Source organism: Planococcus citri, chromosome 2, assembly GCF_950023065.1.
Source record: "Planococcus citri chromosome 2, ihPlaCitr1.1, whole genome shotgun sequence".
Classification (NCBI taxonomy): domain Eukaryota; kingdom Metazoa; phylum Arthropoda; class Insecta; order Hemiptera; family Pseudococcidae; genus Planococcus; species Planococcus citri.
In genome coordinates this window covers 2,174,591-2,191,072 of record NC_088678.1, presented here as the reverse complement: position 1 = coordinate 2,191,072, position 16,482 = coordinate 2,174,591, and the positions used below count along the sequence as shown (strand labels likewise).

At 36.5% G+C, this 16,482-nt stretch overlaps 1 protein-coding gene across 1 annotated transcript in view; it reads right to left on the bottom strand.

Annotated features, from left to right (window-relative positions):
* Window positions 1-9,007: 9,007 nt before the first annotated feature.
* LOC135833970 (uncharacterized) overlaps window positions 9,008-16,482 on the bottom strand; it is a 39,492-nt gene continuing 32,017 nt past the window's right edge. The window contains exons 4-6 of the mRNA XM_065347803.1: window positions 12,461-13,123; window positions 11,288-12,075; window positions 9,008-9,464 (exon numbers count right to left, since the gene is read on the bottom strand). Coding sequence (XP_065203875.1) covers window positions 9,276-9,464; window positions 11,288-12,075; window positions 12,461-13,123 — 1,640 coding nt within the window. The 3' untranslated portion in view covers window positions 9,008-9,275. The remainder of the gene's footprint in view (window positions 9,465-11,287; window positions 12,076-12,460; window positions 13,124-16,482) is intronic.

The window sequence follows — 16,482 nt, the reverse complement described above, 5'->3', positions numbered from 1 at the left end:
TTAACAATCTTTGATCATCGTTTCTTTACTCAGATATCAATCTGGTACCTATCTAGCGATTTACCTACCTTGTAAAAAATAAAAAAAGTAATGAGAATGACTTTTTGGTCATAAATCAACAACCATTCCAAAAAAAAAAAAAAAAAAAAAAAGAGGCCAGCATCGAAGTCCTATATTATCAGCCATTTATGTTTTCAATAATGGATTGTCCGATCTACCAATCGTAAATTTTCCTCCTCACAATGAAACTTGTGCATGTGTGTGAAAAATGAAGTGTTCTTTTGAAGCAATAAACAACCCTCTTGCATTATACATTGCGAAAGTGTAAGTTGTATCTTACCTACTGCTGCAATTAATCCTTATAGGCTACGAATATTGATCTAATATATCATCCTAGCATAAAGTATGTTGTATTCAAGAGCACGTTGTTGTAGGTACATTCGACGTAAAAATGAGGTTAATTGAAAATTGGGCTTCTACCCGTAGGACAATACTATCTATGGATACGTTCACCTATCTGCGTCTACACAACTCTGTCGTGTACCATCGCAGCAAAAAAAAAAAAAGGCAAAGGCAGCAAACATGATTTACCTACACGCACACCTCCTGCATCAGCAGTCGCGCCAAATTTCATTATAAAAATAACTGCCGAATAGAAAAAGCACTGGTGAAAGGTATTTATGTATGGAGTGGTGCAGACGATGAAGCAGAGAATAGCGAGTTGTTGGTGACGGGCACAGTGCGGAGAGTGGAAAAAAGCACAAAGACAAAACGTTTAGTGGTCGCAGAGAGAATATTTCTCTTAAGTAGGTCTCCTTTTTACGATCTTTGGAAAAAGTTTCCTTTTTTTCTCATTCCTTTTACTCGTTTTTTTCCTCTCTTTCTACGCTTCTACATGTACAATATTTTAATTCTCTAAAGTACGATAAACGAAATTCTTTTGTAAGATGAAAATAAAAAGAAAACATTTTAAACTTAATAAAAACATTATCCTTTAGCGAAAATTTTTTTCAAAACGACGAATAAACGGGTTTTTTCCTTCGTCTATTTGTGCTCGTCGAGTCGACTTTTTTCATTTGCTCTGTTCCTTACTTATATTTCCAAGCATCGTGATTATTAAATGGTGTCCTCGTCTCGCTTCTAGCTCTAGGTACGAGTACTTTAGATGCTTACGTTTAGTTTACGGGTTACCTCCACTTATTGAAATCGTAGCCACCGCAGAAGTCCGTTGTAGTATCAAGGTATAATACCTGCATTCTTCAGTTTTTGGCCTTGGATTTAAGTATGAGTATGCTTTTTTCGAAAACTTTGTTCCTCTTATTATGTTGGCGGTTGCGAGACCAACTTTCTAAAAGTACGTAAATTGTTTTTTTCCTCCTCAGTATTACGACCAGAGAATTGTTTTAATATTTGCTTTTGTTTTTATATAAGATCAAAAGTGTTTTATTTTTTCGTACAAGCGGTTTTATTACAGTATAATATTTATACCCTTATGCTTTATTTTATAGAGCAGTTTCATTTACCGAAGTGTGAGAAGTTGGTCGCGACGACGGTTTTAAATTAAAAATACGATAAATTTTATACAAGTACGAGTAGGTATTGAAGAAAACGAGGAGAAAACCCATTCTAGGTTCGAAAACTATGTAGGTACCATCGAAGTAAGTACGCTGAAACGTCGAGCGACGTCGCGTCGCAGCGTTTTTCGATTGATTTTACGAGCGTGTAATTTTTTATCCTCATCTTATTTATAATTCTATCGATGTATCGGTAAATTTCGCGGCAATTTTAACTTTTATAACTTTTCGATTTAGTTCATTTATTTCGTTTATTATAACGTTTACGTTGAAATGGCGAAGAAGAAGAGAAGCACGAATGGTTGCCGAACATATACAAGACAGGGTGTAGCGAGGATGCTGGTATTCGTCGTGGTATGTGTAGGTAAGATAGTACACAGCACGTCGCCCTCTTCGTCTCGTGTCACCCACCACATCGCAGTTTTATTCACGTTCAAACTTGATTTTCTTAATTTTGACAAAAATTCGTATCCGAGATGGGACGATTTTTGAATACCATATTACCACCTTTTCCGTACCTCGCTCGCGGCATTTTGCAATATTACGAGTATAAACGTAGGAGGCTGTTTGGTTGCGTTCAACGCGTTAGATACACGTTTGTTGCTCAGCGAAATTAAAAGAAAACATGAAAATTTTATTATAAAAAATAACATAGATGAAAATATTTTTGTAAATATTCGAAGACGACGACGACGACGTGAAATGGTGGTTGTTTTTTTTCCTTTCGATTTTCAACGGTTTATTTACTGAATAAGATATAGTAAGTACCTATCTATCTAGAAGATATACCTAGTTATTTGCTGAAATATCTGTAATAACTTGGAAAATATATCTGAGACGTAAAAAAATTTATGTTGATTGCCTTTCACTTTCAGTTTCAAAAATAAACGAAGGGTGACTGGTGAGCCTACAATGGTACTTTTTCAGGCACAGAGTCAGCCAAAAAATAATATGTGTTCATTTTGGCTAAAAGGGCTCAATTTTTTAAGGTGGGCTTTCACATATCTGATCTCCCACAAGACTCATACATGAACTCAAGATGAGCTGCCTATGTTACTGATGAAGGAGTAATTCTGTGGCGGGACACCTTGTTTGTATAGATATTTTTCGTGTGGGTATAACCATTTTTTGCGGCGTAAATATTAAATAATTACCCATTTTTGAACTCTAGTAAGTAAGCTATACATTTTATTCGTAGCCCGGTTGGCAAAACGGCATTTTTTAGATAGTGCATCTGAATAGGGATCTGACTACATATCAGTCAGAATGTATTTTCTGACTGCCAAAACGGCAATATCTGACTGTGGTTCTGAGTGTGGATCTGACTAGTCAGATCCACGCTCAGATCTCCACTCAGTCTTCTGACGAGTTACCGCCATCTTGGAATTTCAAAAAAATACTTGTTTCTGATTGGTTGATTGTAGTCAGAATGCGAATCTGACTGTCAAAACGGCAATTTCTGACTGCAGAAATGATTAGTCAGACATCACCAGAAATGTGCCAATCGGGAGTGAACTTACATTGCCAGAGGTATGCCTGGGGGGGAGAGAGGGGGTGTCCTCCCCACCGTCGACAGTTGAGAATTTTAGAGAAAAATTGGACGAATTGGAAAAATTTGGGAAAGTTGGGCGATTTCATCTGCTGGATTTTTAAAAATTAAATTGGATTGAAAATACAAAAAAAGTCATAATTTTACCACACTTACCCAGAAAGCTGAAATTGAGTAGGTACTATATAATTTATTCCATTTTTAATCACCTAAATCGATTAGAAATGGATACGGACCGTTTTGAGCGATTTTGAAGTCGCCAGCAGATTTTTGAAAGTTGAAATTCTCACAACATTTCTGTCAAAGAAGTTGGAAAGCTAAAATTTTCTTCATTTCCTGATCTGAACAAGCTGGATCGATTTGAGATGATTCAGAATCGTTCTGAAGCCTTCAGCTATATTTGAAAAATTTCGGTAAAAAATTTTCTGATTCTTGAAAACCTTCTCTTTTAAGACGTCTGAATTGAAATTACCACATCTAAGTGAACCATTTTTGAGAACATACAAACGTTTTGAATGAAATAAAAATCCTTGAAAGTAAACTGCGACTGAATCAGAGGCAATGTGAACGGTGGGGTGTGGAAGGCGTATCACTCCCCCTCCCCTACACCAGCAAAATTTAGGCAAAAGGCAGGAATTTTTGTGGAAAATTGGATGAGTTGGAGAAAGTTGGGAAATTTGGGAAGAAATTGTGTAAACAAGGAAAATCAAAGAATTACTAAAAAACCCCACTGGTTTTTACTTCATGAATTATAAATCTTCAGAGGTTTTTGCTTTCCCTGTCGAGGGGTCCTGCACCCCCTGCCGATCCTCCGGGACAACTTTTTTCTTGAAAGGTTTCATGGCGCTTTTAGGAGAATTGAAATTTCAAAAAAGTAGCTGGAAGCTTCAAAACCACTTGAAACCACCATGCAGTCGACTTCATATTGTATTGAAATTGGTTTGCAGAGTTAATTTCGGCTTGCTAACCCCATTTGATGAAAATTTGAGAAAATTTCAAGATTCAAAAATCTACAGGAGGTTCCGGTAAATTTCAAAAAGTCGCTGGAGGCTCCAAAATGACTTGAACTCACCTGAAGTCGTCTTCAGAGGGTGTTAAAATTGGAATGCGTAGTTAATTTCAGCTTTCCATCTCAATTTGATAAAATTTCTAGGAAATTTTAAGTTTCAAAAATTTACTGAAGGCTTCAGTAATTTTCAAAAAATCGCCGGAGGCTCCAAAACGACTTGAAATTTACCTGTAGTTGACTTCATAGCGTATTGAAATTAGTTTTCAGAATTAATTTCGGCTTTCCAACTCCATTTGATGACATTTTGTGGGAATTTGGAGTTTCAAAAATCTGCTGGAGGTTCCAGAACTGCTCAAAACGGATTGAAACCGTTTCCAATCGATTTGGCATGTCGAAAGTAGGGTATATACCAAATTTCAGCTTTCTAGGTAAATTTGGTAAAATTTTGATTTTTTCTCACATTTTGGCCAAAATTTGATTTTTGAAAATTCACCAAAAATCGAAAAAGGAACTTTAACACGTGAAATTTTGGCAGGTGATGAATTTTTGCCTGCTATTCCGATCTACCTTTGTCTGCGATTTCGGCTGACCTGTCAATCAAAATGGTCGCCATTTTGTAAGTGGGCTACTTTTTTTTTGAGGACAAGGGCTAGAAATGTATGCTTAGGAGGGGGTGGAGCGTCTGGGGTAAAAAATTGAAAAAATCGTACAATTAGCTACCAATACGAGTATAAAAAATACATAATATGTACCTAACAGCGAGTTTGAAAATTCTCCACTAGGTACATAAATAAACATGACGTTTGATCGTACAGTATACTTTTGCTTGAACATCACAGAAGAAAGAAACAGCTCGAGGAAATTTTGTTTTTTTCGATGCACGGATTTACTCTTACAGCATCAGCATCACGTAACTCTGTCTAATATAAAAATTACTTGTCGATTCGATGTTTCTTTTGCTTTGAACGAGCTTTCGCTTCGTATATATTTTACAAAAGTGTGCGTGTGAGTCAAAATTAGACGGCAACGGGCAAGTTTTTTTTCCCTCACGGGTACCATGTGTAAGAGGGAATACTTTTCGCTATACGTATCGAAAATGACTCGTCTCCTATGCACTATACTATGTATACATAATATCGCGCGCGATACACGATTAGGACGATGCGACGCGAAGAAGAAGAAGAAGAAAAAATAATCCAAGTTTTCCGCTTCCTCCAGCTTATAATCAAAAAGTTGAAAATCATTTCGTAGAAATACGATTATACTCGCAGTCGCATATACATGTAGAAAGAGATTTTCGTCTGAGCATGGCGAAAAAAAGCTACTATATACCGAGTTTTATACGTAGGTATGTGAAAAGTTTTCATCCGTTTTGTCGTGTGCACAGTAATCGAGACGACGTGAAAGGTTTGGGCAAAAAATTTCTTCATTTCCTTAAGTTCTTTCGCATTGGCAAAGGCTCGGTTATGTACGCTTGAAATAGGCTATGTCTACGTCTACAACATGTAGGTACATATTTTTCAAAACTGTTCTCGCTTTTTATTTATAGCGCTAAGTGAAAACTGCAGGCGTTTTGTTAGGCAGCGCAAAAAGACGTAAGTAGGTAAGTACTTTATAAATAAATTCTGTAGACTGATATCTTCATTGTTATGAGTGAGTTTTATTCGTTTACGTTCGTTCAAATTATACATACCTACAATCTACATAGGTAGGTAAAATGATTCGACATTGAGAAGGAAAAATACTGGAATTGCTGAAATGCGTTTTTCGATTTTTGGTGAATTTTTGAAAATCGAATTAAGGCCAAAAATGAGGGAAAAATCAAAATTTTACCAAATTGACCAAGAACGCTGAAATTTGGGATATACCCTATTTTCGCCATGCCAAATCGATTGGAAACGGTTTAAACCCGTTTTGAGCAGTTCTGGAGCCTCCAGCAGATTTTTGAAACTCGAAATTCCCACAAAATTCCATGAAATTGGAGTTGTAAAGCTAAAATTTATTCTAAAAACTAATTTCAATACGCTACGAAGTACTGCAGGTGAATTTCAAGTCGTTTTGGATCCTCCAGCGACTTTTTGAAAATTCCTGAAGCCTCCAGCAGATTTTTGAAACTTTAAATTTTCACAAAATTTTATAAAATGAAGATGGAAAGCTGAAATTTACTCTACACTACAATTTTAACACCCTCTGAAGACGACTACAGGTAAGTTCAAGTCATTTTAGAGCCTCCAGCGACGTTTTTGAAAATTACTGGAGCCTCCAGTAGATTTTTGAAACTTGAAATTTCCCAAAAATTTCATCAAACTAAGGTGGAGAGTCGAAATTCATTCTTCAAACTAATTTCTATGCGCTACGAAGTGGACTGCTGGAGGATTTCAAGTCGTTTTGGAGCCTCCAGCGACTTTTTGAAAGGTTGTATATGACGTTTTGTTGGAAAATTGAAATTTCTTAATAGTAGCTGGAAGCTTCAAAACCATTTGAAACCACCATGTAGTCTGCGGAGTAAATTTCTGCTTACCAACTCCATTCGATAAATTAATGTTGCGGGAATTCCAAGTGTCACAAATCTACTGGCGGCTCCAGTAATTCTCAAAAAAGTCGCTGGCGGCTCTAAAATGACTTGAACCCACCTGAAGTCGTCTTCAGAGGGTGTTAAAATTGGAGTCTAGAGTAAATTTCAGCTTTCCATCTCCATTTTGATGAAATTTTGTGATAATTCAAAGTTTCAAAAATCTGCTGGAGGCTTCAGGAATTTTCAAAAAGTCGCTGGAGGCTCCAAAACGACGTGAAATTCATCTGCAGTACTTCGTGGCGAATTTAAATTAATTTTATAAATTTCAGCTTTACAACTCCAATTTGATGGAGTTTTGTGGGAATCTCGAGTTTCAAAAATCTGCTGGAGGCTCCAGAACAGTTCAAAACGGGTTGAAACTTTTTTAAATCGATTTGGCATGTCGAAAATAGGGTATATTCCAAATTTCAGCGTTCTTGGTCAATTTGGTAAAATTTTGATTTTCCCTCATTTTGGGCCTTAATTCGATTTTCAAAAATTCACCAAAAATCGAAAAACGCATTTCAGCACTTGAAATTTTGACAGGTGATAAATTTTTGCATGATCTTTCGATGTATCTTTGTAAAGTTTGAAAAATTTCGTGCAAGTCCTATGTTGAAACGCCAAATCTGCGATTTCGGCTGAACTGTCAATCAAAATGGCCGCCATTTTGTAAGTAAGGCCAACTTCTTTTTGGGCAAGTTTGCTTTAAAATGTTCCTTAGGATGTTCCCTTTAAGAAAAAAGTTGTCCTGGAGGATCGGCGGGGGGGGGGGTGCAATTACTCCTGTTGTCATATGCCGGACTATCAATTCTTGGACTGTTCTGGATATCATTATAAATTTGCTGAGAATGCAGACTGAATTTGAGTAGCTGAAATTTCGGATTCTTTGGACATGGATGAGGGGGTCTCATTGGATTCTTGAGAATTAGAAATAATACATTTAATTTCGTCGAAAGTGAACAAAAATTACAAAAAAATTTAAAACTTGTTGAAATGACATTATCAAATTACTCGATTAAAAACTTCTAAATACTTGATAATGATAAATCACCAAAGAAATGTGATCTTTTGAGCAGAATTTTGAGAAATGTTTTTTTTTGAGTGTTTTAATCTACAAGTATCTTCCTCATGGAGTCTGATATTCAAACTTCATGAATTTTGTACCAAGTGTTTTAGTCTCAAAATATTTTTATTCGGCTAAAATTTGACAATATCGAAATGCGTGTTCCGGTGTTCGTATCGTAAATATGTATTCTCGAGATATGGCCTATTTTTTATTTCTTTTGCGATCTTTGCATTCTTCCAACATTAATTTGAAATGAACTCGATGTCACGCTTCTTTTATAAGTTTACGAGTGCGTATTCTTCCATGTATAAAATTTGAGAGGAAAAAAAACGAAAGGAATAATAGTATTCTCAAAAGAATACATGTAATATGTAACCATCGAATAGAGGAAGGGAAGCTTATATTACGCGAGATAAAACTAATGCGAGAGTATTACGCGAATATGACTTATACAATCGTATATATGTACTCGGTACCTATATCTTTACGCGTTATCATGCTGCGAGTTATTCGCGGGACTGGGAGCAAAAGCGAAAAAAAAAACCGTGTAATACTTATACGACTGAAATACTATAAAACACATTTAATAGGAATAAATTCAGCTGTAGAAGGGAGATCGTGGTGTGTGCTTTTGTACATATATACGTTGTTGTAGCATATACTCGTAGTTGTAGGAGTACTCGTATGGCTGGTAAAACGAACCGAGCTCTGGGTTAGGTTTCGCTATAAATGGTATATCATTTTATCACTGGTACAGATGTTCTTCTCAATGTGCGCTCAGCTTTTCTCTCGAATATAAAATTATAACGCAGAAACGTTGGTAATATTTTGAAACCGATGACTAAAAAGGTATTTGCAGTACGACCTTAATGCCTTGTTAATGGGTTAATACGCACTTAGATGGGAATAACAACGTAGACCCGCTGCCTCGAAATTTTTTTATGCTGTGGGTTTTTTGCCTTCTAATGATTGTTTTACTCGACGAAAGTGTTGCGTTAGGTTTAAATTTTTTATTAGATAGGTACGCACATTTGCACGCATTTGTGGGAAGAGTAGCTGTCTGAAAGTTGTAATATATGTAACCTTTTCGAGCCAACTTTTTTACATGCTTACCTATTCATATTTTTATAGGTTGTTAAGTGTATTAATCTTGGAACTAGTCTATTTTGTGCTCAATGGATATGGTGAAAAATTTATTTAAAAAATCTTTGCAGAGATTTGGTCAAGTTTAAATGACAACTCTTTGTGAAAATAAATTAATCGATTTGTTTTATTTCATTTTAGTTTGTTACATGGATTTGAAAAATCAAAATCGAATAGTAGGTAGGAATTTTTTTTTTCGGTTGAACAATGGATTCAGCGTATCGAATTCCCATCACCAGCAAATTAAGTAAAATGAATAGGTAATTAAAACGTTAAGAATTATGATTCTTCGTTGGTTGTAATTATTTCATTTCCGGCTGAATCCGTCGTTCAATGCAGCGAAAGAACTCGAACTTATTGGCTCACATAATTAATCTTTAATTTGATTCAGAATTGGCAGAATTTTTGGTTAACCAATTGTCGAACTCGTTGATGGCAAACAATATGTCATCGATTACTCTTGAATCATCTTCGTAGGAAAATTTCCTGAATTGCTCGTTAGATCCTGGAGCTACTGCATTGTTCCCACCGTTTCCAATGATCATCATTGTTGGTGGAGAATTACCCTGAAAATTATTCACAAGAAGAAATAGGTTAAACATCACAGTACAGGTAAACCAAGTCAGACCGTTTCGGGGTAAATCTTTTTGCACTCGCAAGGTTTTTCAGCTGAAAGAAGAGAAATTGAATGAGGACTACAAAATACACCCCAAGAAAAATTTTAGGCATTGAAATTTATTTTTCGATTTTTTGTGAATTTTTAAAAATTCAAATTTGGTTCATTTCTCATTTTAAAAAATTAAAATGCGATTAAATTGACGTAAAAGACTGTTTGGTTTGTACATAATCTATTTTCGACCTCCCGAGTCAATTGAAGATGATTTTGAATAGTTTTGGAGCCTTCAGCAGATTTTCAAATTGAATATTAAGAAAATCGTCAACTTGAAGTGAAAAAAAGCTTGAGGGTCATTCCATGTTAATTGGACTAAAAAGTGATAGGTGGGTTCGGCGATTTTTTTGAAATTTTTCCTCTGGAAAGACCTTCCGAAGGGATGACCAATGACGCAAATCGCAGCCCTCTAGCCCATTTTTAACGGCAGCCAGGGGGGTGTCAAAGTTTTCAGCGAACCTAAAATATCATCCATTTCAGCAGTGGATGACTCGATAACCGCGATACCTACCAAAATTGAACTTTTTCCCGTAATTAGGGGTTTTGAAAAGCCTTTTGGTAATATCATAAAAATCAGTGTTGCCACTTTCTTTCGTACAAAAAATTAGCTCAAAAAGTTTCAAAACGTAGTTTTTGTATCGTTCCGACTCTCAAAAATTCTGAAAAAAATATATTATGGACAACTGTTCATGCTGAACAACATAAAGTAAAAAATTTATATTTTGCGAAAAAATGCGATTTTTTGATTTAAAACATGAAACAAAGTTTTGATTGGTAAAGTAGTTGACCCATTTGACCCCTATTTTTACGTATCTGTTGAAAAAGTTGAAAAGAACCCTTTCAATCGTTGAAATTAACTCATCACAAAAAAAATCAAAATTCGAAAAAATTCAAAAAATAAACAAATTTTAATTTTTTTTGCTGTGAGTGTGATTTTTATCAACATTCGTCAGAAAGAGGTCAAAATAAGACAACTGAATAAATTTGAACTGTTTTTGATGTTTGGAATTGAAAATTGAATTTTTTCGAAGTTTGATTTTTTTGTGATGAGTTCATTTTATCGAGTGAAAGGCGTTTTTCAACTTTTCGAAAAGATACGTAAAAATAGGGGTCAAATGTGTCAACTTTAACAATCAAAACTTTTTTTTATGAATTATATCAAAAAATCGCATTTTTTCGCAAAGTTTATATTTTTTAAAATCGACTTTGCGACAAGTTACCATCCCAATTTTTTAATATGTTGTTCAGCATGAAAAGTTGTCCATAATATATTTTTTTTTCAGAATTTTTGAGAGTTGAAACGATATGAAAACTACGTTTTGAAACTTTATGAGCTAATTTTTTGTACGAAAAAAAGTGGCAACACTGATTTTTATGATATCACCAAAAGGCTTTTCAAAACCCCTAATTACGGGGAAAAGTTCAATTTTGGTAGGTATCGCGGTTATCGAGTCATCCACTGCTGAAATGGATGATATTTTAGGTTCACTGAAAACTTTGACATCCCCTAGCTGCCTTTAAAAATGGACAAGAGGGCTGCGATTTGCACCATTGGTCATCCCTTCGGATGGTCTTTCCACTGGAAAAATTTCAAAAAAATCGCCGGACCCACCTACCACTTCTTGGTCCAATTGACGTGGAATGACCCTTATTGATGATTTGACACGGAATGACCCATCTATCTATCTCAATAAACTTGGAAACTAAACTGCTACACACCTGCATCAACTGCAACATCATGTTCATAAAATAAGTGCCAAATGCCATAAACGCAATAGCCGTCAAAATGAGCTCGTAAGCGTCCGGTCCCAGGATATTGGAGATAGCATTATCTCTGGGATCTTGCAAATCTTGCATATCTTGCATTTGTAAATCTGACATATCTTGCACTTGCATATCTGGCATATCTTGCAACGAAGAAACATCACCAGGAAAATCATTCTGAGTCTCGCTGTTGGCGAATTGAGCTGCACTATGTGGATCGAAATCCATATCTGGGCCATACGGAGGATTTTGATTATTAGGTGGATTGAACGTGTAATCGATGCCGTATGGTAATGGAGTAGATGTTGGAGAAGGCCACATTCCAGCCGGAGGTTTGGGAGGTAGATAACCATATGGATTAGGAGGTGTTGGAACCGAAGCTGGCACAGAGGGTAGATATCCATATATTGGTATCATTGGCACTGGAGTCTGGGGTGCTGGTGGTGTTGGTGCAGCTGTGACAGGAGGAGGTGTTGGCATCATTGGCATCATTGGTACCATCGCCATCATTGGTGGTGTTGTGCTGGAAGGAGGAAGTGTATTGACCATTGGTGGTGCTGGTGCTGGTGAAGTCATTGGCATCCATCCGATGACCATTGGCATTGATGTGGTGGTTGTTACTGTTGGTGTCCAACCGTATGGCCAGGAAGTGATAGATGGTTGATATCCGTATAAGTTGGAGGTGACTGGAGTTTGATAGGTGTATTGGGGAAGTCCAGGGATTGCAGTTGTACTGGTTGAGTCTGGTAAAGTGAACAGTTTTCATTAATCAGGAGTTCTATGGTGCAAAGCCAAGAAGAAAAAAATGGGATCTGATCAGATCTGAACAGATCTAATTCTAGGTCGAATTAAAATGTAGGTATCCACTGGGAATATCTGATTCTGATTTGATCTGGTCTAATCAAACAGGTCTAATCGAGTTTGAACAGATGCAATCGAGAGTTCCCTATTTGGATATGACCAGATCTGTATGGGCCTGATCCGATCAAAACGTTGAGGTTCTAATCAGTTCAGATTTGGTCAATTTAATTTGGATCCAGGAAATGCGCAGATCTGGTCTGATCTAATCAAATCCACTTGGAAATAAATAAATAGACTGAACTCAAATTTAGGATTAAAAATAATTACCCATGTTATTTCCAGGATATCCATATACAGGCAAGTTGAACCCACTCCCAACATCAGAAGGCGGATAATAAGGAGGATACGTGTATTCTCTAGGACTCTCCGTAATCGAAGGGTAATTCTGCGTATAAGGTACATTATTACCATCCATCGGTGGAGCTGGAATCGTGGTGTAATAATATCCTCCAAAAGAATCGCCACCATTATCCGTTTCAGGAGCTGGTATCTGAGGATTTCGTTGCATATTATCTCCACCATCGCTGTATCCGGGCCATCCGTTATAACTAGATATTTCCATATTTCCATCGGATGTCCAATACGCAGTGTTACCATCAGTGATCATTTGCCCCATGGATGGGGGACTACTCTGAGTTACATATATGGCGACAGTTTCTTTGTTTAATGATTGGACTAAATTGTTCATCTGAGATGGATCTGATCTTTGGAAGGGTTCGCGAGGGGTAACATTGGTTTGATGATTTTTTCGGTAATTTTCGGTCAAGTTCATGAATTTTCCATGTAGATTAACACCAATTACGTTTTCATTCGGGATCAGTTGGGTTGGATAGCGGCGTCTCTGCTGTGTGGATAACGTTATTGGTATGATTGAGCTTCTGTTGTGGGTGGATTGGTAGATTGGATACGAGGTTTGCTTGAAACGATTCACTGTGAACATAAAAAAGTTTAAAATTAGTGTTTTGACATAATTTACCTGTCAAGTGACATTATTGCTTCCAAAGAAGGCATTCCAAATGGCAAAATATTTTTGTATCAGGCGAAGCTGAATCGAAACAGTATGCAAAAATTCACCACAAGCTGAATTTCAGATGCTAAAATGCATTTTTCAATTTTTGGTGAATTTTTGAAAAATCTTTGGGCCAGCCATGTGAAAAAATCAAAAGAGACACTTTCTCCAATTTTGACAGAACTCACCCAAAATATTAGTTTGGATGTGAAACCATCCCAAAAATGAAAAATTCGAAAATTTTGAAATTTGGTTCAGAGCAAGGAGCTGATATATTAATGACAATAACTTCCGTCATTTTTAAAGAACGCAATTAAAAAAAAAAAAAAAAAAAAAAAAAAAAACGCTCGAATTACCAAAAATGGTTGATTTTGAATTTTCAAAAATTTGTCAAAATTTGAAAAATGAATTTGGGTAGCACAGCATGAAATTTTAATATTCCCAAAAATTGAGTTCTGTCCAAATCAGATGTAGACATCTTCAAAAGTTCTTTTGTTTGATATTATTTGTAGTAAAATCTACTAAGTAGGTAACTGAAACAGAACGCAAGTTCCTGAATGAAAACTTCGCAATAATTTGCACAAAAATTAATTTATAAATACTCTCGTATTTTCTTTCGTCGCGAGTTTGTTGTACCTTGCCTGATACGTAGTTGAATATACGCATTGTAAGATCCCTCCTGCTCCTCACTTGTCTTCTCTCAGAGCCATGTAAATGAGAAAATAAACTGCAAGCCAGGTAGACAAAGTGTAGCTAGGTAGTAATTTTAAAAACAAAAGCAACTCGAGAATTTCTTCGCTGGTAATTTCGCGGTTTTAATCGAGTTTCAAAATAGTATTAAACACGAAAAATACACCAACTGGAAATACTACGAACGCCAATGTGGCCTCGATATACGGGTAGGTAGGAAACTTTTACTCAGCGTTCTTTTATATTATTCTCGCGTATATGATGCTGTCTAAGGATTTCTATACAGGAAGGAGTTCCAAGGGGGTCATTTGGTTTGGGATTGATTCGACACGCAGCCGACCAGATTTAGCGAATTCTTATTTCTTATTCAAAATATCGTACTACGCCGTATACAAATCCTTTAAGAAGACGTTGGTTTTTATTATAACACGACTACTGCGACTGCAAAAGAGATATTGGTGCGGAAAATGGAAACATTTTCAGCGTACAATGAAGACGGCAACCGAGATGAAGACGAACGAATCTATACGAGTCTTTGAGAGGTGTCGTGCTTCGGGGAATAATTTTCGCAGTTGGTTTTCGATGTTTTTTTCTTTTGCGTACATAAGAGTATATACGAGTATATTTGTGTCACTGTTATATGGCCAAGTTTCGTAGTGGTATCTAAAATGGCGTAAGTACCACTTTTTGAAAACGAAAAATAAGAATTTCCCTACTTTTTCTAATTCACTCGATTTTTCACAAAAATTCCAATTTTTTGCCCAAATTTTTCTAACAGTGGGGAGGAGGAGGTGAGACACCCCACCGTTCACAACTCTTCTGACTCAGTCGCTGTTTAAAGATAAGGTTTTCAAGAAGCAGAAAAATTTGTATGGCATTTTTTTTTAAAATCTTAATTTTTTAAAATATGGCTGAAGGCTTCAGAATGGTTCTAAGTCACCTCCAACCGATTCATCATGTTGAAATTAGGAGATCAAAACGGCTCGTAACCGTTTCAGATCGATCGACCGATTCGTGTGATTGTTCCCTTGTTCAGCTTTCTGGGTCAATTTGGTATGTAGTATTAATGATTTTTTTCACATTTTTAGTACTAATAAATTTGATTTTCAAAAATCCAGCAAATGAAATCGAAAAGTGCACTTCAGCACCTCCACCTGAAATTTTGGCTAGGCAGTCATGGAAGCTAGGTCCGGTTCAAAAATTTTTCTGCATCTTGGGATTCCTTCGTTGTTCAAAATTTCGTCAATTTTCACAACCATACTTAAGATGGAGTTGTGAGAAAATTCGTACCTATAAATAAAACATTTTGAAAAGAAACGACGTCTCCTTATAGTTTCTGCCTTGCAGATATATATGTCACGAAGGAGGGTGACACTCGATTAATGTACCAACGTATTATTGCAGTCCCTACTTATCTTCCTCTCGTCATGAAATGGAACACACCAAAATGTCAACAATAATAACGAGATTTTGTTTCATAACTGTCTCATTGGTTGATCGTCGATTCAAACTAACACGGACATTTTCGTCTCGTTGTTGACGATGACGAAGACGACGTTATAAAAAAAACCTGATTATTCAAAAATTCGTGCCGAATTACGCGTCAAAAAATGACACATTTTTCGCAAAAACAAGACATCCCTCCGTAAACAAATCAATTACCCGACTAAGAAAACATTTTTTCTTCAGGGACACCGACATACGTCTATTGTAGATGTCATCGTTGCGGCGAATTAACCGTATTTACACGTCGACGACCCACCAGAGTGGCGGTGGCGAGGCAGCCAAAAAGAAAGCGAAAAAACTGCGGGCGCCGTCAAATATATCTTTTAAATGAAAACGCGACTACAATTTCGCAAAAGTAAACGAAAGTGGAAATAACGAAAATTACCGATAAAAAACCTACACCGAAATCCAATTGGACGTGGAAAAATTACCCAGGGAAACTAAGCGAGGCACCCAGTAAAACCTGCAAAAAAAATTGAAACTCGTAAAATAAACAAGGTCACGTATAATAATACCCGTTTATTTTCCAACTCCTCGTTCGTTCGCTGAGCTCGCCATGTCTTTTGAAAATTCCTCTACTTACCTACTTTGCAACTCAACTTATGAATTTATGCGTCAGACGCGAAAACGGAAACGTATAATAAATATCGCCCCAAAGTCGAAACCGAGCGCTATACTTTTTTTTTACTGTTTATTGTTGTTGTTTTACTACATCTATACACAGGCCAAGTCCACCGCAGATCAATGCCACTGGGGTAAACTATACCTTTGCCTTTCATAATTTTCCTTGGTCCATTCAACAAACGAAGAACACTCAACAAAATTCTACCTGTCACGTTGTGTTACTGCAACAAGTGATTGATAAGAATCTTTCATTATAGTCGGGGGGGGGGGCATGAAGATCACCTGCACCCCATGCCGATCCTCCAGGGCAATTTCTTTTTTTAAAGGAGGAGTCCTGAGGAACATTTCTTGCCCTTGTCCTAAAAAAAAATAGTGACCCTACTTACAAAATTGCGGTCATTTTGATTGACAGGTCAGCCGAAATCGCAGATTTTGCGTTCCAAAATAGGACTCATCGCAC